The 24356-nt window shown below is 32.6% G+C and overlaps 1 protein-coding gene across 4 annotated transcripts in view; it reads left to right on the top strand.

Moving 5' to 3' along the window:
• Positions 1-24356, top strand: part of LOC143044717 (putative E3 ubiquitin-protein ligase HERC4) — a 279500-nt gene that overhangs the window by 157831 nt on the left and 97313 nt on the right. For 3 of the 4 annotated variants that reach the window (XM_076216805.1, XM_076216806.1, XM_076216807.1), the window contains exons 15-18: positions 4391-4450; positions 9032-9214; positions 15634-15723; positions 19036-19203. In XM_076216805.1, the coding sequence (XP_076072920.1) occupies positions 4391-4450; positions 9032-9214; positions 15634-15723; positions 19036-19203 (501 nt within the window). The remainder of the gene's footprint in view (positions 1-4390; positions 4451-9031; positions 9215-15633; positions 15724-19035; positions 19204-24356) is intronic. The other variant, XM_076216809.1, reaches the window with a different exon arrangement.

The raw sequence follows: 24356 nt of genomic DNA, 5'->3' as shown, positions 1-24356 counted from the left end.
AAACTAACATTAAAAATCATATAAAACTAACAAAAGCAAGAGGCCCCTGAAATAGGGACAGGCGCAAAGTTGCGCGGGGTACGTTGTTAAACCTGTTTTTTTTTATGATCTCCCTATACCTCTAGCCAAAAACAAACGTGCAATAATACGCACAGTAAAACTCAGTTTAAGAGAAGTCTGAGTCCGATGTCAGAAATATCTGTATATATAACAAAGGACTAAGGTAGTTCGAATGCTTTCTAAGTATATACTCGATTCGAAATCTGCATAAAGAATAGAACAAAAAAGAATATTTCACTTCCAAATTCAAGGGTCTATAAAGAATATACAAGTCAAGAACATTCAGTGTAAGTGCGAGCTACTGGTGATACCCCCGCCCAAATATGTCGGTAAAAATGAAATTGTCGAGTTGTGAATCTGAATAAACATGACACAGATACAGCGGACTTCAATAAACCCTGAAAACATATTTCAAAAATCCTTGTAAATTAGTTCATGAGAAAGATGCAACGAAAATTTTCATGTTATGGAGGGACGAACTGACGGACTGACTGGTGGACGGACAAACAGAGGTAAAACAATATAGTCATTATCAAAAAAACATGCAAAACTATGTTATTTGGTCTTTTTAAGTCACAGACATGAAAATATATCAAAATAACACTTGCATATGTTAGAGATGAATGTTTTGTGATACACAATATACAGTTTACAGTATGAAATGTTATAAAAAAAAACATCCTTAATGTTTTCTTAAACCCTTGAAGATAGCCAGAACTAACTTATTTTTCACTATAAATCCTTTCAGACTTGAAATAGGAATATTATTCATATCATTTGTTATTATGATTTATCAATTTTTATTGCATTTTGATACGCACAAACATTTTTTAATGATTTAGGAGGTTTTATAATAAAAATTTTCACCAAAAGGAAATGTAACATTTTTTAAGTCAATGGTGTAACCAAAGGAAAAATTAGTAGGATAAGAGTTATCTTTCGCAAAATTTGGGCATTTACAACAGTTTCTTCCTTAGTAATGTTACCTGTAAGCATGTTATGCAAAAGAAAACAAACAATTATGTTGAAGACTTAGTGAAAAAATCGTAAAAGTAAGTAAAGCTTATATCGTAATTGGAAATAGTGTCCATGGTGTATCCTTTATGTTTAACAAGCGAAACATTATATTGTTTATGAAAAACAATACTTATTTAACAAAGTTTTTACAATATCATGTATTACATATACACAGTTTTCACAAACTGATGTATCCTGGTAACACCAATGACACTATTTAGTAACACTATTGACATTTTTAGTTATGGATGTTATGTTATATTATTTGAGATTTTTTAGCCTAAGAATTATTTTTTCATCTTTTTCTTTTGCCCGGTGATCTTGGCTTTGTGTTCAGTACTTGATAAAGGTAAAATTTTAAATGTGATGTCAATGGTGATACTTTTGTGGCATTGGAGTTACTGAAGGCTCAGTGGTGTTACTATATAAATATGCGACATTTTTTTTTATCTTTATTCATAAATGAAAGTGTTTTTAGGTCGTGTACAAATGATAAGGTATAGTATTATCATTTAATCTTATACCATTCACATATATTCAGTTTGAGTGTATTTTTTAGTATTTACAACGGCCATAATTAGGACAGCCAACTTTTTTACGACAATGTATTCTGAAATTTATGTTTAAATAGAATGCACACTATATGAATAATGTCTATAAGTCGTATTTAAACCTAAACAACAAATTGGAACAGTTGCTTGATGTTAAACAATAATATGGGGACGAAGTCCCCAATAACAGTAGAAAAATCAATAAAAAAAATAATTAAAAAAATCGGGAAATTTTCATTGTACTAAAGAACTCAAAATCGTTCAATTTTTTTTATGTCATGTTTTGAATTCCCGCATCTGCGCAGAAATCTACAATGTACTTCCTTTTTTCCGGTCTCGTTTGCATGAAATTTTGAGTAAAATACATATTTATCAGTCCTGTATAGAATAGGAAGAAACGCAATATCAATTTCATTTTAAATAATTTCTTGATATGAAAAAACGTTACCTAATGATAGCGTTTCTTTGTTTACATTGCATATAACGTCATAACTAAAATAACGTCACAACTAAAATCCCTCACAACAGAACCAAAATCGGAAACGTTACGGTATTTCCGTTTTGAAATTAAGATGTGTTTGAATTAAAAAAAAATCATAGACTTCGTCCCCTTTCACAGGTAATGCCTGCCTCATATTATTTAGTACCTAAATGTATGCTTTAAATTGGTAACACCATTGACACGATTCTATCAAAGCATGACATAACATTGTCAACATTGAAGAAACTCTTCATTTTTCCCATTGCATATTTCTGAATATCGTTGCTACCATTCTATAAAATAGCGGGACTCATTTAAATGTTTTAAACAATGACATCATTTTTCAAAATATTACCTCGTCGAAATATGCACTTTTTTTTATAATGACCCGTATATTACGTTATACAGGGAATTATTTGTACATATTCTCATCAAACTGTTTTCAACAAATCCGGCGGGGTCAGCATATTATTTGCTTTATAAAATACTGAATCTATTTTGTGTATCCCCAATATACTGCGACAAATATTCCGCATGGAAAGAATAATTGGGATCAAAACGGACAACCACAAATATAAAGAGAACGGAGTTTGTCTTTTTTGAGAAAATTTACCCATTCACATAAGAGGGACATAAGACAGATGCATTGTGGAATTATGAGCTGTCGGAATAATGAGCTGTCGGAGTAATGGGCTGTCGGAACAGTGGGTTGTCGGATTAATGGGTTGTCGGAATAGTGGGCTGTAGGAGTAATGGGCTGTCGGAATAATGGTTGTCGGACAATTGGGATGTCACCAAATTAAAGCAATCTTTACCAAGCACTGTGATTACTGTTGATTTTTTTGTTTCCTTTCTCTAACTTGAGTTTGTCTCATCTAAATGTAATGAAAAGTATATATAATGCTTATAACCACAAAACTCAGTCTAAGTTTAATTTTTGGAAGCATCACTTTTACAGTTCTTGAGTTATGTCCCTATTTAGCAGGGACATCATCTGTGTCCCTATAGACACATTCCACATTTATTTCTTGTTTGAAGTAATTTTGAGGTGAAATGAGTAATTTTTAATGAAAAAAAAACGTTGAAAACTGGAAAAAGGGGGATTTGGAACACACATTCTTTTAAAAACTAACATAAATATTTCGTTGGTTTACTTTTTGGAATTGAAAGTTAAGTTAAGTTAATAAAGCAATATTTATTATAGGAAATAATGTTTACACCTCTGGCAATGAAATTAGAACAAGCGTTCTTTCTGCTGTCGGTTAGTTCAATAAAACGTGAGAATAAAAAGCATAAGGAGATCCTAATCCAACTTGTTTTCTTTTAGAAATTATGTGTCAAGATGTAATATTTGTTGCCAAATGCATTATTTTACGCAAATGTACCAGGAATCCAGTCTAAAGTCTGTCATGTTTCAATTGACATATACATGTTCCTTCATTTAGACAAAAGTGTTTTAAATTTTATCATACCCTAGCACTCATGAAACCATGTTTTGTTAAATCCATTTCAACTTTGCTGAAAGATACAGGATATTTTAGTGGTTTTTGTCTCTTTTAGAATAAATTTTTGACTACAGATTTTTATAAGTGCATTTGAAGTTAGTGATTGTGCTGCTGGTACACTAAAAAAATAGTGTACAATTTAAAACTATCATTTTAATACCATTGTTCAAAAACTCACTGCACAGTTAAAAATATTTACCAAAAAGAGCACTTTTCTATGCACATTGTTGTGAAAATATTCTTAAAACTTTAAAGAAATACAAATGGTTTATACAAAAAAAAATATACAGTCAAGTTAGAACAGGCGAATAATGATAGATTATTTGATACACATTTAATCACATTGCTGGTATTCTGAGGATTAATTTGAGCCCTTAACCACATCTGTTTGGCAGGGAATGGCGATAAATCAAGACTTAATGCCAAAAACAATATCTTAAAATTTGCTTCACCGATAAACTGTACCAGTGTGATAGGTTAAGGTTATAACTAAATCAAACCCAATGAAATGTTATGAATATGCATACTCCTTGTAACATGAAGATGCGATTTTTTAAATTTATAATGTTATGGCTATTGTTGCAATTGATGGAAACAGATAACTTGTTCCAACCTGAATTAAATTTTCCTGAAGTGTGTCCTGTCATGTGTCATATATACAAATATTTTTTAAATGGCTGTTATACAACCGTAATTTATTGATGGGGTGATATTTGCTATTGCTTAATATTCTTTTCTTCACATATATAAGCATATGATTTCTTTTCTCTTTTTAGTTGTATAAACAGACTGTGATATACCTACTTCAGTTACCCCAGTCACAGATTCAAACAGAGGTAGGCTGTTGTACTGAAATTGAGTAAAATGTGTCTTATTAAGTGCTTTTTACATAAATTAGGTCGTTAGTTTTCTCGTTTGAATTCTTTTATATTGTCATTTCGGGGCCTTTTATAGGTTGCACTTTGTGAATACAGCTGTTTCTCAAACCACGCCTCTTTTGGGGAGATTTATAATATTCATAGATATGTTAATTTGTTAACGTACTGGTTCCCATATATGATCTCTGTGTATCATCTCATAGAGACATCACTTAGGAATGTAACCAATGTAGTAAAACATAGTAGCACCTAAATTTTAATTCTTAAGAAGTCCAAAAATGGAGGTAAGGGTAGTATAGAATTTTAGTACAAGTTAAAACTCTTAGAAGTTCAGGTCTTATAAATGTTGAAAATATGCCACACAGTCCTATATTTTGACCTTTGAATAAAATAGTAGTGCATATCAACTTTGCGTTCTGGGATATTATTTTTCACGAAACCGTATGGTGACCTATAATTGTTAATTTCTGTGTCATTTTGGTCTCTTTTGGAGAGTTGTCTCATTGGTAAATATACCTCATCTTCTGTTTTTAATCTCCTTAAACATTGTCACAAAGTTCAATCAAGGTCATGATTGATAATTCTACTAACTTACTGCAAAAGTTGAGATATATTTTTTGACTCCATACTCTCTATTTCATTTTTTTTTTCAGATTCCAGTATGTACTTTACAACTGCTATTGACAAATGTAGTATTTACATCACATTTACATTCAGCAATTATAGATAATTAAAGCTGAAATGATACACCTACCTAAAGAAATAATTTCATTTCAATACATGGACAACAGTATGCATCGGTTAAGCTTTTGCCATCACTTTGTATCTGCCCATTGTCATTATAATCTTTTCTTTAAAATACTTATCTATAGGAACTATAATGCAAATTTGTTTACGCCCGTTTACGATGGCAATCCTCTGTCCGTCCGTCGTTCAGTCTGTCTGTCTGTTGTCAACATGTCGAACATTAACTAAAAAAAAACAATAGTCTTTTAATGCTTAGTTTTCTCTTTAGGTTTCATTGTTTTCTGTCTACTATGCCATGTGTGCATATGTAGTAAAGTAATTATCGTAAATGCGGATTTTTGTCATATCTAGTCCGGTTCCGATCAGTAGTTTTATACAATGGCCGCTGAAAGCAATGCAAAAATACGAAAATAAACAATGTTTGACAAGAAATTGGGAATTAATATGGCGTTTTTAATGCATTAAATGGATGAAACATAAACTAAAGCCAATTATGATCACTTTCTAAACAAAGTACAAAACTTATTTAGCTCAATATAAAAAATGTCATTCTCGATTTACAAAAAGTAATATCAGGAACATATATATATTAAAATAAAACAAGAATGTGTCCATAGTACACGGATGCCCCACTCGCACTATCATTTTACATGTTCACTGGACCGTGAAATTGGGGTCAATACTTTAATTTGGCATTAAAATTAGAAAGATCATATCATAGTTAACATGTGTACTAAGTTTCAAATTGATTGGACTTCAACTTCATCAAAAACTACCTCGACCAAAAACTTTAACCTGAAGTGGGACGAACGAACGAACGAACGAACGAACGAACGAACGAACGAACGAACGAACGGACGGACGAATGGACGAACGGAGGCACAGACCAGAAAACATAATGCCCCTCTACTATCGTAGGTGGGGCATAAATATACTGTTCCCAGGTAATATGAAGAGAAAGAAAGTAGTACTAATACTTTGAAAGTCATAAAGAGATACGACTCAACCTATTTTCAAAAGAGAAAAATGTTGGTTTCTTTGAATTTTCATTTTGCAAACATCTATTTAGATTTTTTTTCTGATTTTCTGATTACATTTTCTCCTTGTTGATTGCAGACCACGTGGTATTATAAATCATGTCACAAGTTACAGCTTGGGGTATTCAAATTCAAACAGTTACCACCCAAAGGGCAATTAACACCTACTTAATCACTCAAAATTGCCCCTATTGTCCGACTTGAAGGGATTTCAATTAAAGGTGAAACATTTTTTTATGATCACAAGGGGCAATAAGATGAAAGTTCAAAATTTAGGACATGGCTTTGCCAAAAGAAACGAGAAAAATAACATCTTGAAAATAATTATAGTTTCGCGGAAATAATTATAGCGTCACGGGAAGAAAATATAGTGCTTGGTACCGTGACGTTAAAACGTGCTGGGGAGAACACTGGAGCTCCCTTTCCTTTTTCATAAATTTTAGATTTTAAGTTTCTGAGAAATGGGGTTATATTCATTAAAAAGGGGGATTTTCCAGTTTTTGGACAATAACTCAAAAATGCTTTTAGCAGTTCTCATGAAACTTTGGTGAATTGTAAATATCTATTGATGTTAGCTCATTTTTGATTTTTAGTTCACCTGGCCTAAAAGGCCAAGTGAGCTTTTTCATCACTTGGCGTCCGGCGGCCGTCGTCGTCCGTCGTCCGTCGTCGTCCGCCGTCCGTCGTCGTCCGTCGTCCGTCGTCGTCCGTCGGCGTCGTTAACTTTTACAAAAATCTTCTCCTCTGAAACTACTGGGCCAAATTACCAAACTTGGCCACAATCATCATTGGGGTATCTAGTTTAAAAAATGTGTCCGGTGACCCGGCCAACCATCCAAGATGGCCGCCATGGCTTAAAATAGAACATAGGGGTAAAATGCAGTTTTTGGCTTATAACTCAAAAACCAAAGCATTTAGAGCAAATCTGACAGGGGTAGAATTGTTAAACAGGTGAAGATCTATCTGCCCTGAAAGTTTCAGATGAATCGGATAACCCGTTGTTGGGTTGCTGCCCCTGAATTAGTTATTTTAAGGAAATTTTGCTGTTTTTGGTTATTATCTTGAATATTATTATAGATAGAGATAAACAGTAAACAGCAATAATGTTCAGCAAAGTAAGATTTACAAATAAGTCAGCGTGACTGAAATGGTCAGTTGACCCCTTTAGGAGTTATTGCCCTTTATAGTCAATTTTTAACCATTTTTGTAAATCTTAGTAATCTTTTACAAAAATCTTCTCCTCTGAAAGTACTTGGCCACAATCATCTTTTGGGTTAGTAGTTTGAAAAATGTGTCCGGTGACCCGGCCATCCAACCAAGATGGCCGCCATGGCTAAAAATAAAGCATGGGGTAAAATGCAGTTTTTGGCTTATAACTCAAAACCCAAAGCATTTATAGCAAATCTGATGTGGGGTAAAATTGTTTATCAGGTCAACATTTATCTGCTCTGAAATTTTTAGATGAATCGGACAACCCGTTGTTGGGTTGCTGACCCTGAATTGTTAGTTTTAAGGAAATTTTGTTGTTTTTGGTCATTATCTTGAATATTATTATTGATAGAGATAAACTGTAAACAACAATAATGTTCATCAAAGTAAGATTTACTAATAAGTCAACATGACCGAAATGGTCAATTGACCCCTTTGGGAGTTATTGTTCTTTATAGTCAATTTTTAACAATTTTCATGAAATTTATAAATTTTTACTAACATTTTCCACTGAAACTAATGGGCCAAGTTCATTAGAGATAATTTTAAGCAGCAAGAATGTTTAGTAAAGTATGATGTACAAACACATCACCATCACCAAAAACACAATTTTGTCATGAATCCATCTGCTTCCTTTAATATTCACATAGACCAAGGTGAGCGACACAGGCTCTTTAGAGCCTCTAGTTAAAAATTTTAGAGTTTACGTTTCCGAGTTATGGGTTTTTATTCATTAAGAAAGGAGGATTTTCAAGTTTTCGGACAATACCTGTAAAAGGCTTTGAACAGTTTTCATTAAACTTTGGTTTATATCTATAAAGATGACCTATAAGTTTTTCATAAATTTCTGATATGACATTGAGAAGTTATTTAATTGTTTATAGTCTGACAACAGATTTACTAAGTATTGCACAACAGCACTGTGTATTGCACAACAGCAAGAAATCTTTAAAATTCAATTCATATAACCAATTTCAAGTTCTTGACTACATTTGAACCTCAGCCGGCGTATCCAGCTGCGCTCAGGGAAGCACTTGATTAATTATGTCTAGATGATCAACCAATATGTCCACTATGGTTAATTATGTCTTGGTTGATCACCCAACATGTCCACTATGGAATTATTTATGTCTTGGTTGATCACCCAACATGTCCACTATGGTTAATTATGTCTTCGTTGATCACCCAACATGTCCACTATGGTTAATTATGTCTAGGTTTATCAACCAATATGTCCACTATGGTTAATTATGTCTTGGTTGATTAACCAACATGTCCACTATGGTTAATTATGTCTTGGTTGATCACCCAACATGTCCACTATGGTTAATTATGTCTTCGTTGATTAACCAACATGTCCACTATGGTTAATTATGTCTTGGTTAATAAACCAACATATCCACTATTGTTAATTATTTCTTGGTTGATCAACCAAAAAGTCCACTATAGTTAATTATAGAACATAGGGTCAGACTTAAGTTTTTGGGTTACCCTTAAATATTACAGCAAGTGGAGAAAAACTAACTAATATTTTCATTTGTTTCAGCTGTTTTCCAGGAATATTCATATTAAATTTTCTCTAGAAATAATGAAGAAACTGAACAAAGTGAATGAAATAAATGGCCAAATTATTCCATATAATCATTTCTACATTCCTGAACTGAGGGACAAAGTGGACATTAGGGCGGATTATGTTAACTGGATACAACAGTCAAAACTGATAAACTCTGTAAGTTGTACTGTGAACAAATATAAAACAACATCAAATTCAAATAATTGTATTGGTGTAAAGTCCAATACAGGAATGATACCAGCTGAAATTTACAAAATACAAATACAAAAATAGACAAAAATAAACAAAAAACAAATACATAGATACATATGTTCTCAATGATAAGAGACACATATTTTATATCTACATTGGGTGGATGTGTCATTTATCCTATATTATTAATTCAAGCTAATACTACAACAGTTTTAAACAACATTATGTTTGGTTAAAATGAATTTTCGAATCATACATATCGCTTATTCCAGCTACACATACAGTACAAATGTCAGTATCATTACTTTTAAAAATGAATCTTAATTTTTCTTGTTTAGACATATTAACAAAAGATGGAACTATATCACTTACATTACAAAAGAGTATATTTCTATTAGATATATGAAAATTCATACCTGTCAACTTTTGAAAGTCCTCTTTGGGGTTTTAATGCGCGACATGGTTTTTAGGGGTGCAATTTTTAATGGCATTGTAGTGTACGTAGTTTTTTTACCAGGGGTGTGTAAATGTCCTGCTTCTTGTCTGACTCATACATTTGAACACCTGGACAAATAATTTTTTATCTGGGTTGCCTGTGGACAAGTAAAAAAATATACCGGACAAAGTTCAATTCAAACAAAAATAAAGAAGTGATTTCCAAACTTATAAAGATGTTTTTAATATTATGTAAAATAAACCAATGATAAATGAGTAAAACACATGTATTTAAGTATAAATATCAATGTTTATGATGTTGAATATTGAATAACACTGAAAAAAATAGTTTGATTACCAAAATTTAAAAAAAAATAAGTATGCGAACCATAGTCACATAAACAGTCTTCGTCCATTTGCACAGGATCTTCCATTATGTTATATCCATCATTTAACGGAAGTTAAATACATTTTTTGGTTTCTTATTATAATATATAAACAGAACAGGCAATAGGGGAGGCACAATGTTACTCATTTAAACACTTTTAGACTCGGCGCCTGTGAAGATCCTCGAAAACGAATCAGAATCTATTTGGAGCAAAATAGTCTTGCAAGGAAAACATCATTATATAGGAAGCTGGTACAGACCACCTGATGTCCCTTTGGATCAAATATAAAACTACTAAAGGACCAAATGAAAAAAAAAAACCAAGAAATTAGGACAATCATACAAACAATCATGCATTCACGTCTTGGGTGACTTTAATTACCGTAAAATAAACTCAGACAAAGCTAAATAAAGATACTAACACATGTCTTTATGGTAGTGACAACCAAGTCTTAAATGAAGATGACTGTGCAGAACCACAGAAAGATATAGATACCCTTGGTAACTGGGCGACTAATTGGGGTATAAGATTTCTACCAGTTAAATGCAACATGATGACATTGAGTAGCAAGAAGAATATTACATCTTTTAAATACACTCAAAAAAATACGGAACTCCAATTTTAACATCCATCAAATGTCTAGGAGTAAACATCACAAATGATCTACACTTGAACATAGAGGAGTTATGCAATAAATCTTATGGGACATCATCAGCATGTCTACTGGAATCTGTCATAGAATATACAAACACTGCCTGGGACCCACATCAACTGGAAAATGTTCAGAAAAGAGCGGCTAGGTTTATAACATCAAATTATAACTACAAACCAGGAAGTATGACAGCAATTTTAGACCAACTGCAATTACAAGACCGCCGTACACATAACAGACTGATCCTTTTCTGCAAAAGTATACATGGCCAAGCAAACTTACCATCTGACCTACTGAAAAAAACATCAATGACAACCAAGAACATGCACAGTGAACATGTTCTTAGAACTCAAACAAAAACAGACACATTAAAATACAGTTTCAGAACCACCAGATATCTTCATCAAAATTCAGACAGCAGAAGAACCAGCTAAAACCTTTAGTGAAATTGTTAGGGGGGCCCACTAAGGTAAATTACTTGACGCATGCACAGTGTATTAATATCCTTGGATGTATCACCCTATTCCTATCAAGATCAAGATCAAGATAAGGTTGTGAAGTATTAGAAATAACAAGAAAATCAGTGTTCAGGGAGATTAAAATTACATGGAAAAGTATTCTGTTAAGCAGTGTCACAGTTTCAAAACCGTATTAACTGTTTTTGATATCATATAAGCAATATCTAAGCGACATCTTTTGAAATACCCAAACAGCGAAGGAAAACAATTTAGGTGAAAAAAAAATAAAAAAATTAGAAACCATTTATTGTTCAGAGATTAATTGAAGGTCTTTCCATCTGAAATTATATATGTAGATTTGAAAAGCTTAAAATCCGGTCTAAAATGTCATGTCCAAAGTCAAATAATTGCTATAATTTTTGTTTGCTGACACCAAAAATATATGTTTTATATATACTTTTGTTTGAAATAAGGTAGATTATCAAGTTTGTTACTTCTAGTCTTCGGAAAATGTCACTTATGGTAGTACTTGATAGTTAACTTGACATCATTTTCCAAAAGTTTATAGAAAAAATATAGCTATTTCCAGATAGCACTAGGTGACTGCTGGTTGTCTTTATAAAGTCATATGGTTGGCAACCGAATGCAAAAAGTCCAATGTTCGTATGTAGTTCAAGCAAAGGTTAACATCTGGAAGGTCAAATTTACTAATGACTTTGATCTTAAAATCTGGAAGGTCAAATTTACTAATGACTTTGATCTCATATTCAAGGTCATAAATCAAGGACCTCAAATCAAAAGCCCTTGTCTTTATTATTTATGGTTAATGAGTTATATCATCATATGTGTAATATTTAATATAAAAGGGTAAAAAAACTGCCAATTTAATGTCAACTAACCTTTTCATCCAAAATATATGTGTTACCACATGTGGAAGCTAACAATTTAGTAATTATATGTTATCTATATCTTTATTGATCTTATACAGTTTTTAATAAGAAGTAAAAATAATGAAAAAAATCTTAATTTTGAATATGACCTTGACCATTGCCCTTGACTTTTTTTTTTGTACCAAGGACCTCAAACACACTAGATCTGTATCACTTACAAATGCATATCACCTTTTACAAATACATAATGGGAAATAACTCTCCTATGGAGTTTCTCGAACATTTCATTCCAAACCAATCTCAACATTCTTAGGATGCAACGAGCAAATTGGTGAACTAGTTTTGTCATTATCTTTAACTGTACTGAAGCAGAAGCAAACACATGGTAACATTGATCAGGGAGATATCTCTTTTAAAGAGAAGTTTCCGGTTAAGCAGTGTCAGTTCGGTAAGGGTGTAAACTAGGGCTATCCTAAGAGACACCACTCTCAAAGTAACTTGATGCTTTAGTATTGGAGCGTGAATTACAAAGACAAGGAGTGAGGATGGAAAGGGTGGGGGTAAACAAAGTAGAAATCTAGAGTTCATATATACTTTAGCGAACAACAAATACACTAAACCAAACACGGAATGCTCTCTTAAGGGCATACGATACAGTTTTGGTCCCATATTGAAATATTTATGAAAATTTGCATATAGGCTATTTTTTACCTGATTAAATCAAATATGTTATAAAATATATATCTTTATGTGCTACTTTTTGAGTAAATTGAGGTCAAAATTTCTAATATTTGCACCAAAAATCGGATTTGTGGACGTATTTTTCCGTTCGAAAGAAATGCATAACTTTTTTTTTATTTTAAAAGATAAAACACATGCTGTTTTTTGTAAAATTATCTGTAATTTCTGTTTTATAAAAAAGTTCTTTAAATTTATGCATGTTATTTTAACAAATAATACCATGAATTTGTGTCCTATCTAATTTGTCTGTGAACACCAGAAATTTTCGAAAATGCCGAGTAGATATTTTTTCAAATAGTATGCTAAACATTTTGTAAATTCCTTCTCTAAAGAGGACTTTTTATAAGCATAAGGTGTATCCTCAACAAGATTATCTTAATATCAAAGACTTTATAACTCACCATTCTGAAGGAACATTGAGCTTTAGCAATCGCTTGGCGTCAGTCGTCGTCGTCCGTCTGGTGTAAACTATTTCACACATCTTCCCCTCTGAAAGTACTGAACCAAATCCAACCAAACTTTAGCTGAATGTTTCTTAGGGTATCTAGAATGAATTTTGTGTTTTATTTCCTTGTACAACGAAAAACATGGCCACCATGGCTAAAATAGAACATAGGGGTAAAATGCAGTTTTTGGCTTATATCTCAAATACTGTAGAGCATTTAGAGCAAATCTGATGTGAAGTATAAACGTTCATTAGGTCAAGTTCTATCAGCCATGAAATCTTACAACCCATTGTTGGGTTGCTGCCACTTAATTGGTAATTTTAATTAAATTTTGCAGTTTTGGGTTATTATCTTGAATACTGTTAATGATTAAGATAAACTGTAAACAGCAAAAATGTTTGGCAAAGTAATATCTACAAATAAGTTTATATGACCAAAATTGTCAATTGACCCCTTAAGGAGTGTTTGTCCTTTAAAGACAATTTTTCACAATTTGTTCATCTAGTTTGCTTACTTTAAAAAATCTTCTTCTTTGAAACTGCTAAATTAATTTCAGGCAAACTTTGGCTGAATCAGTTTCCCAGTATCTAGTATAAATTTTGTATTTTATTTCTTTGTACGTCAAGAAACATAGCCATTATGGCTAAAATTGAACATAGCCTGGGTAAATATTTTTGCTTTTGAAGAAAATAATGAGATAAAAAGAACATTTAAATGGAATGTTTAAGCAACTCATTAATATATATTGAAAAGCAAAAATAATCATTGATGAAAGATTTAAGCAACAAATTACAGGTGAGCGATTCAGGCTCTGGCCTCTTGTTTTATACCTGGAATACCAGGGGTTACCTTAAACTCGAAAACACGTCTTGCCGCAAAAAACTTAAAAACAAATTTCTTTGGCTTTAAAACCATTTCTTTTGGTTGCTAAAATGGCTAAATTTTCACCTGGAACAACATTGTCTTCAACATATGACCACAGCTTTGTCGATCATTTTTGAGTTATTGAGTATTTTGTAAAAAAAGGGGGAGGGTTTTTTTTACATGTCGCGCTGTATCTCAAAAACGATTTATGATTATTGCTAAAAACTTTACAAACTTCTTTGTTATATTTATCTAAAGATCTGTATACTTTTGGTAATGACTCAAAATTTAATTTTGAGTTATTGAGTATTTTGTAAAAAAGGGAGGTTTTTTTTACATATCGCGCCGTATCTCAAAAACAATTTATGATTATTGCTTGAAAATGTACACACTTCTTTGTTATTTTTAATTTAAGATCTGTATACTTTTTGGTTTGATTCAAAATTTTATTTGAGTGATATTTGTTAAAAAAAAACAGGGTGGGGGGGGGGGGGTATCACATGTCCCGCCGTGTCTCAAAAGCAATAAATGGTAATTGGTTAAAACTTTCTCAGAAACTATTTATGATTATTGCATAAAACTTCCACACCAGACGTCGGGTGTTTCATGCGTTAATGGCGCAGCTGTTTATTACACATGACATCCAAGTTGAAAATTTTGTCACATTTTCAGGAAACTACATTGCAAGGATTTTTAAAATTTGATTTCAGCGTTTATATAACTGTGTGATGCGTTTTCAGATTAATCACTCAATAACTTTCTGTTTAATGTCAAGTATTTTGGTGAGGGTATCATCAGTGAGCAGGAAATCACAGTTTCACTTGTTGTTTCTTGTATAATTTCTCCAGCAATTTTAACCTAGAAAACTTGTGTTGTTTTACTTTTGAATGAAGTGTTTCCTTGCGGTCACACCATCTTCCAAATTATACTTTATTAATAACCTGTTTCAAGAATTACAAGGCATGTAAGATAAAGGTCAAAATGTGCAAGTTCATTATCTCCACTTACTTTTCCCTAGTTGTTGAAGTCTCCTCTGTCTATAGATGTTGCATATAAATAATATCTTAAATTAGGCACAATATAAAAAAAAGATAGGTAGTATGACTGATAACGAGAAAACTGACCAACAAAGTTTAAATAAAGTAGATGTAAACAGTTATAGGCAAAGGTACATCCTTCCAAACAAAACGACAAGAACAAACACTCAAAGTACAGATCGGAGAGTACAAGTAGTTACTGATACTAAGCAAGTTCAAACCTATACAAGTTGGATAAAATTTAAAAATTCGGATACAATATGAAATGCATCCTTGTATTCTTGTTGTTTCTGATATTGTGTGATTACTTATATTTTATTGCGTATAAAATGTAAAAATTAAACTATCACTACACACTTAGCTCAGACTTAAAGCTGCTCTTACATTTAAAATTTAAGTGTAGTAACAAAATAAGTAGATAAACTTGCCTAACACTGAACTTTTATACACATGTACTATAATTCATTTCAGCCACCTATGCACTTCTGTGATTACCCATTTGTGTTTGATGGGCCTGCTAAATCAATGCTGCTTCAGACAGATGCTTTTATGCAAATGAGGGTAGGTTAATTATAAATTGTAATTCACATTATTTCATTTTGATATCGTATCATATATTTTTTTTTAAATGTAAAGGTCAGAAGAAAATAACAAACATAAAACAGTATGAACTATATAATAATAAATAAAGAATATCAGTCATCAAAAATTGGATGACCTGAATTTGGAATCATTTTTTTGTAAAGTTTAGGTAATGGTTATCAATTTCATTTCTCTAAAAAAATCAAAACAAAGAAGCCTGGTAATTTTGATTACTATAAAGAAAACAACAATGACACTGAAATCTAAGGTCATGAAGTTAACTTTACCACTTACTAAGAATCAGTTGCTTAGATGTGACTTAGTATCATCTACTTGTTAATAAATCAAGCTTAAGGGTTCTAATGTTAATCAAACAAAGTTTGCAGATGTATGTAGGGAGGTAAATTAGTCACTTAGATTATACCACTTTGTCTCAAACTAAGTCATAGGTAAAAATCTGATGGAAATAATGAAAACAAGCTCAGAAAATATTGTGATCTTTTTTTATGTTATCATTGGGTATCTTGTTTGAAAAAAAATCAGACCACCTCGCCTGCTAACTAACATGCCCATAATGATAGGTAGATTTATTACTGATAAATTGCAGTTTTGGGGTAAAAATTGGATGAAATGCAATTAAAACCCTATGTTACTGACTTGATATCTAAATCATCCAAGGCTTATCACTGCTTTTTGGATACACAAAATATATTACAGAAAACTGTTACCTGTCAGGAAAATTACACAACTTTTGAAATGTACAGGATTTTTTAAAATATCTGTTCCAAAAATATAAATGATATCAGTGTAAATCATTGATAAAGTCATCTTTATAAAATTGAAGTCCGTCGTCCTATGAATCTTTTTCGTCACATTTTTCTCAGGAACTACAATACAAGGATTTCTGAAATTTCAGAAATTTGGTTTCAGAGTAAATATATGTCAGCCATACTGTGCGATGCGTTTTCAGATTCATCACTCGTCAACTTCCTGTTTACCGAACACTTGTATCATTTTACACCTGATAGCCAAGTTAAAAATTTTCATCACATTTTTCTCAGGAACTACAATACAAGGATTTCTGAAATTTGGTTTCAGGGTTTATATAAGTCTTCCTAACCGTCTGAGGCGTTTTCAGATTCATCACTAGACAACTTCCTGTTAACCGAACACTTGCATGATTTTACACATGATAGCTAAATTGAAAATTTGTTCACATTTTTCTCAGGAACTACAATACAAGGATATCTGATAATTTGGTTTCAGGGTTTATATTTGTCAGCTATACCGTGTGATGCGTTTTCAGATTCATCACTCGACAACTTCCTGTTTACTAAACACTTGTATCATTTTACACATGATAACTAAGTTGAAAATGTTCGTGACATTTTTTCAAGAACTACAATACAAGGATATCTGAAATTTGTTTCAGTGTTTATATAAGTCAGCTATACGTTGTGATGCGTTTTCAGATTCATTACTCAACAACTTCCTGTTTATGGAACACTTGTATGATTTTACACATGATAGCCAAGTGCAAAATTTTTGTCACATTTTTCTTAGGAACTACAATACAAGGATTTCTGTTATTTGGTTTCAGGGTTTATATAAGTCATCTTTACCGTGTGATGCGTTTTCAGATTCATCACTCGACAACTTGCTGTTTACCGAACGCTTGCATATTTTTACACATAATTTAATATTATCCACTTGCAGCGGGGGTATCATCAGTGGGCAGCAGTAGCTCGCAGTTTCACTTGTTTTGACTTATTTCCCTTTGTAAAGGAATCTAAATTCTATGTGATTAGGACTCTTGTTTTTTACTGTATATTTTTAGTTATTCCCTTTGAACAGAAATATAATTAATAAATTATTAAGTACAATGTATATATTTTTTACGTTATTATACCCCCGCTTTAAAAAGGGGGGGTATACTGTTTTACCTCTGTCTGTCAGTTCGTCCGTTCATCAGTCCGTCCGTCAGTCAGTCCGTCCCATGAAACTTTCGTCACATTTTTCTCAGGAACTACACATCCACCCTTTCTGTAATTTGGTATCAACATTTATATATGTCAGCCACAACGTGTGATGCGTTTTCAGATTCATCACTTGACAACTTCCTGTTTACCGAACACTTGTCTGATTTTACACATGATAGCCAAGTTGAAAATTTTCGTCACATTTTTCTCAGGAACTACAATACAAGGATTTCTGAAATTTGGTTTCAGGATTTATATAAGTCAGCTATACCGTGTGATGCGTTTTCAGATTTATCACTCGACTACTTCCTGTTTACCGAACACTTGTATGATTTTACACATGATAACCAAGTTAAAAAATTTCGTCACATTTTTCTCAGGAACTACAATACAAGGATTTCTGAAATTTGGTTTCAAGATTTTTATAAGTCAGCTATACCGTGTGATGCGTTTTCAGATTCATCACTCGACAACTTCCTGTTTACCGAACACTTGCATATTTTTACACTATTAATATTATCCACTTGCGGCGGGGGTATCATCAGTGAGCAGTAGCTCGCAGTTTCACTTGTTTCATTTTCATTAGATAATATTCTATTTTTGATATATTTCATCAAATTACATTGTGTAGATAAAGCTGTTGACATTGGAAGATAGGTTGCAGATATTTATTTTTGACAAATGAAAGATATTAAGTTTGGTTACACCATGGAAGTATTATATTGACAGGAACTACTACGACCCGACTTCAAACGTTTCATCTGCGATGCCGCGTGCAATTTAATGACATGTTAATTGGCTTGAAACATGGCACTTTATCTACACACCAGCATGTGGCGCCGTACACTTTCGTCATTATCGATTGCATTCGGGTTTACGGAAATAAACGTAGAAATCAAAAGCTGTAATAAATTCTTAGGAAACATCAATCAGCAAACCTCGGCAGATTCCGTTACCCTACATCTGCATAGGTGTTCTAATTGATTGATCGATTAATACATTTCATCGTTAATTCTATAGAAAAAATACTAATGTGACAAGCCTGATTGTATATAAATGAGGACCTAGCACAGGTACAAGAGTCTGTGACCATTATTAAAGATGATATCTGTAATCTTGAATTGGTTTGGTTTGAATGAGTGGTTTCCCAACATAAGTTGTACAGAGAATCAAGTTTTGAAAAGGGTAGTGCATAATGTTTTATGTTAATGTGTTTAAATGAATAATATAAAAGTATGTATGCAAAAAAATGAGAGAGAGAGAAATTGACATGTATGCTACAATTTGTTGACAACTACCCTGGATTTTTCAGACTGCCTTGGAAGAGGCTCAACGACGAAACTTCCAGAGTTTGTTTTTACAAAATATTGACCCAGTTAGCCCTTTGCTCATGCTACATGTGACTAGAGAAAACATTGTTCAAGATACAATACAGCAGTTGGCACACAAAGGCAGCGGGGATCTCAAGAAACCCCTAAAGGTAAAATTTATTATCCTTAAAAGATAATAGAGAAAAACAGACAAATCATGTCCTGATGACTTGCATCTTGATGCCAAAAAAAAAAAGTTGAAAATGACATGTCAGACATTATAAATGCTCTTCTTATAGAACATATGAAAGTTTGTTACCAGAAAGTGCTTACAAGTAAAACCATGCTAATAAAAATACAACTTCAATTAAAAAAAAAACATGAGTTAGATCATTTTTCAACTACATCGCAAGCAAGTATAGTTTTACAAGTTACACAATTTTTGATTAGTCATCCAAATAGGTATAAATCCTATTAAAAAAGATAACTGAATATATGTCGTGTACATTTTATTATTTTGTACAAGTAATTACTTGTATAATGCCAACATACAAGTTATTATCGCTATTTTGTGCATTTTTCCTTTGATCTTTTTTTGTGATAATTTTTATGGCCCCGCAACGAAGTCCCGAAATATTCACTCTGTGGTTCAAGTTTTTGAAATTTTAATTACTTTCTTAAACTATACTGGATTTCTACCAAACTTGGACAGAAGCTTGTTTATGATCATAAGATAGTATCCAGAAGTAAATTTTGTAAAAATAAAGTTCCTTTTTTTCCGTATTTTACTTTTAAAGGGACTTAGTTTTTCTGTCGGGAATTTTTTTACATCACTGGTTGATACCTCTGCTGGTGGACTATCAGTCCCCGAGGGTATCATCAGCTCAGTAGTCGGTGCTTTGATACTGACACGATTTTCGGTTCTTATCCATATCGGATTTCAAATGTTTGGGCTTAGGCGTTCCTGATGAAGGTGAATCCAGAAAAGAGCCTCGGACGCAAGAAATTATTAAACATGTTGTTTTCCATTTTTTACATCACTTGGTCGATACATCTGCTGGTGGGACTATCAGTCCCCGAGGGTATCATCAGCTCAGTAGTCAGTGCTTCGGTACTGACATGATTTAACAAGCTTGACTAAAATTGTCCGTTTATAAATTTTGAAATTATTATAAAACTAAGGTTTCAACTCCCTCAGGCAAAGTTGACTTTAGATGAATTTGGCTATTTATTTTAGGTATTTTTGACATATATTGCTCTTCAACGATTTTCGGTACTTATCCATCTTCGGATTTCAAATGTTTGGGCTTAAACGTTCCTGATGAAGGTGAATCCAGAAAAGCGCTTCGGACGCAATAAATTATTAACCATGTTGTTTTCCATTTTTTACATCACTTGGTCGATACATCTGCTGGTGGGACTATCAGTCCCCGAGGGTATCATCAGCTCAGTAGTCAGTGCTTCGGTACTGACATGATTTAACAAGCTTGACTAAAATTGCCGTTTATAAATTTGAAATTATTATAAAACTAAGGTTTCAACTCCCTCAGACAAAGTTGACTTTAGATGAATTTGGCTATTTATTTTAGGTATTACTCGATTTATTTCACTTGACTTGGCGGAGTATAACCGATTCGCTCACAATAAAACAATCCATCTATAGATAGGTGTTTTAGGATAAACTCATCAATGAAGTGTCCAGTCATTGTTTGGTTTTCTTTGATGACACTGATAGGTGATTAGAAATCAGGAATACTTATAGCGGCAATCATCCTTATCACACACATTTTCAAATAGACTGTCCTTATGCAAATTAAAACGTAAGCTCCGCCCGATCGGTTGAAATAACATTGGTAATATTTTTTACATATATTGCTCTTCAACGATTTTCGGTACTTATCCATCTTCGGATTTCAAACGTTTGGCTTTGAGCGTTCTGGATAAAGGTGAATCCAGAAAAGTGCTTCGGACGCAATAAATTATTAAACGTGTTGTTTTCCATTTTTGTAAGATGGGGGTTGTCAAAAATAAAAGTGGCTGCATCAGTGTTTATTCTAACCCTTTATATATGTTATGTATTGTAAAACTTGGTTGGTTGATAATATACTATAACTCTAGCTCCTGTGGAGATAAGAGTAAACATTACATAATACATGTATACAGATATAACACATTCCAGCGTCTTTCTTTAAACTAAAAGGTAATTGTCTGTTGGCAAAACTTGAATTGTTAATGGTCTATTCCATACGACAATTTAAAATATTTAAGAAAACAAAACAAATGTCTAAATTTTAAAATTGTCAATATCATGGTCCTTTCCCAGTACCGAGAACTTTGATCAAGGGATGTAAATCAGCTCCTGCTTCAGTTAAACAATCTGATATCTGGCTGCTAGTTTTAATCCATGTGACTGTGATGTCACCAAGACTAACACTTTCTTTGATGCTAGCTAAAACTAAACACAACAGTTTCTCAGAAATAAGTTTTGTTGAGTGAATGTTTTGACACAGAGATTTTTTTATCTGTAAAACACTTGATTGGAATAGATTCTCCTGCATTTAGTTTTACCACCTCTTGAAGAATGCTCCTTACGAAAAAGCAAGCATCTAGTTCTTCACCTAGTGATAAAGCCTCCGCAGCTAGAGTACGTTTAACAACTCGTCAAAATTTTCTTTGAAGACCAAGAAATTGGCCAATTTTTATACGCCCGTCAAAATTTTGACGGGACGTATTATGGTATACAAATGTCCGGTGTCCGTCCGTCTGTCTCTCCGTCTGTCTGTCCGGCGTAAACATGTCGCACCATAACTTGAGAACGACTTATCATAAATTTCAATAAACTTAATATAGTTGTTTTTTATAATGGTCAAATGATCTGTATACCTTTTGGTGAAAATAAGATTTAAACTTTTTGAGTTACGGCACTTTGTAACTAAAACAGGGGTGTGGTTTTTTTCACATGTCGCACCGTATCTATAATTCTTGATTATTGCTTAAAACTTTACACACTTCTTAGTTATATTAATCTTAATATCTGAATACTTTTTGGTGATGATTCAAAATTTCATTTTTGAGTTATTGAGTATTTTGTAAAAAAGGGGGAGGGTTTTTCACATGTCGCGCCGTATCTCAAAAATGATTTATCATTATTGCTTAAAACTTTACACACTTTGTTATATTAATCTAAAGATCTGTATACTTTTTGGTGATGATTCAAAATTTCATTTTTGAGTTATTGAGTATTTTGTAAAAAAGGGGGAAGGGGTTTTTACATGTCGTGCCGTATCTCTAAAACCATTTATGATTATTGCTTAAAACTTTACACACTTCTTTGTTATATTAATCTAAAGATCTGTATACTTTTTGGTGATGACTCAAAATTTTATTTTTGAGTTATTGAGTATTTTGTAAAAAAGGGGAGGGTTTTTTTACATGTCGCGCCTTATCGCAACAACAATTTATGATTATTGCTTGAAACTGTACACACTTCTTTGTTATATTAATCTAAAGATCTGTATACTTTTTGGTTTGATTCAAAATTTTATTTGAGTGATATTTGTAAAAAAAACAGGGTTGGGGGTTGGGGGGGGGGGGGGGGGGGGGTTTCACATGTCCCGCCGTGTTTCAAAAGCAATAAATGGTAATTGCTTAAATCTTTCTCAGAAACTATTTATGATTATTGCATAAAACTTCCACACAAGACGTCGGGCGTATCATGCGCTCATGGCGCAGCTCTTTATTTCCATTTTGCTACATAGAAAAATCACATATCCACCGGAACTTGATACATGATCAGATAAATTGGCATATGAAGCATCTGTATAGAGTATTAACTCAATGTTCCTAGGACTTTCTAAGTTTGGATGTTTTATTCTGTATGAATTGTTTTTAGCTTTTCTGATTACTTTATTCAACTTTGATTGAGTCTTAGCTTCACTTAATTAGCTGTAAAAGAAGTAGAAAGATCCCAAACATCAAAGCGCAAATCAGGTCTATTCTGTGTGGCAATCCAGTGTAGCTGTCCAACAATTTCTTGATATATACCATTCTTAATATCAGCTCTGTCAACTTGCTTGAGTTCATCTGTATAATCATGTTGCTGTAAGTTTATATCCTTGCCTTCATGTTGAATATTTTGACCTATATATCTGAAACTATTGTCTTGTTCTTTCCCACAATAAAATTTGTCCCTAAGATGACATAGAACGTGCTTTTTGAAATGTTCACTTCCTGTCCATAGAAAATCATCTACATGCATTAGGAAAAGTCCTACAAGATTGTTGTTTTTGTGCCAATAAAATATGGCTAGATCAAGCTTAGATAACACTTGTAGAAGTTCCCTTTTAACACCAAGAAACCAGTTCCAATAGGCATCAATAAGTCCATAAACTCACTTGTTTAGTTTCCATGCTACTGATTTATCAGAAGAAAGCTCTTTTGGAGGTTGTATATAAATAACTCTGTCTATTTCTTTACCGTGGAAAAAGCAAGACAAAGCAATCCCACATTCCATCGTCAGTGGTGTTCGCGGCGTATCCTGAATTTCTATCAAACTTGTACAGAAGCTTGCTTATGATCATCAAGTAAATTTTGTAAAAAAAATTTAAAAAATTCGTATTGTACATATAAATGGACTTAGTTTTTCTGCCAGGACACATTACATTCACTCTGTGGTTTAAGTTTTTAAAATTTTAATTACTTTCTTAAACTATCCTGGATTTATACCAAACTTGGACAGAAGCAGATATTTATGATAAAAAGCTTGTATCTACAAGGAAATTTGTTAAAATTTTGTTCCTGTTTTTATACGACCGCAAAAAATGAAATTATTTTGGTCGTATATTGGTATCACGTTGGCGTCGTCGTCTTCGTCGTCCGAATACTTTTAGTTTTCGCACTCTAACTTTAGTAAAAGTGAATAGAAATCTATGAAATTTTAACACAAGGTTAAAGGAAGGTTGGGATTGATTTTGGAAGTTTTGGTCCCAACATTTTAGGAAAAAGGGGCAAAAAGGGGCCCAAATAAGCATTATTATTGGTTTTCGCACCATAACTTTAGTATAAGTAAATAGAAATCAATGAAATTTTAACACAAGGTTTATGACCATAAAAGGAAGATTGGGATTGATTTTAGAAGTTTTGGTCCCAACAGTTTAGGAATAAGGGGCCCAAAGGGTCCAAAATTAAACTTTGTTTGACTTCATCAAAAATTGAATTCTTGGGCTTCTTTGATATGCTGAATCTAAACATGTACTTAGATTTTTGATTATGGGCCTAGTTTTCAAGTTGATCCTAATCAGGATTCAAAATTATTATATTAAGT

Source organism: Mytilus galloprovincialis, chromosome 9 (genome assembly GCF_965363235.1).
Source record: "Mytilus galloprovincialis chromosome 9, xbMytGall1.hap1.1, whole genome shotgun sequence".
NCBI classification, from domain to species: domain Eukaryota; kingdom Metazoa; phylum Mollusca; class Bivalvia; order Mytilida; family Mytilidae; genus Mytilus; species Mytilus galloprovincialis.
The sequence above is the reverse complement of the archived record's forward strand: the minus strand, read 5'-3'. Positions and strand labels throughout refer to the sequence as shown.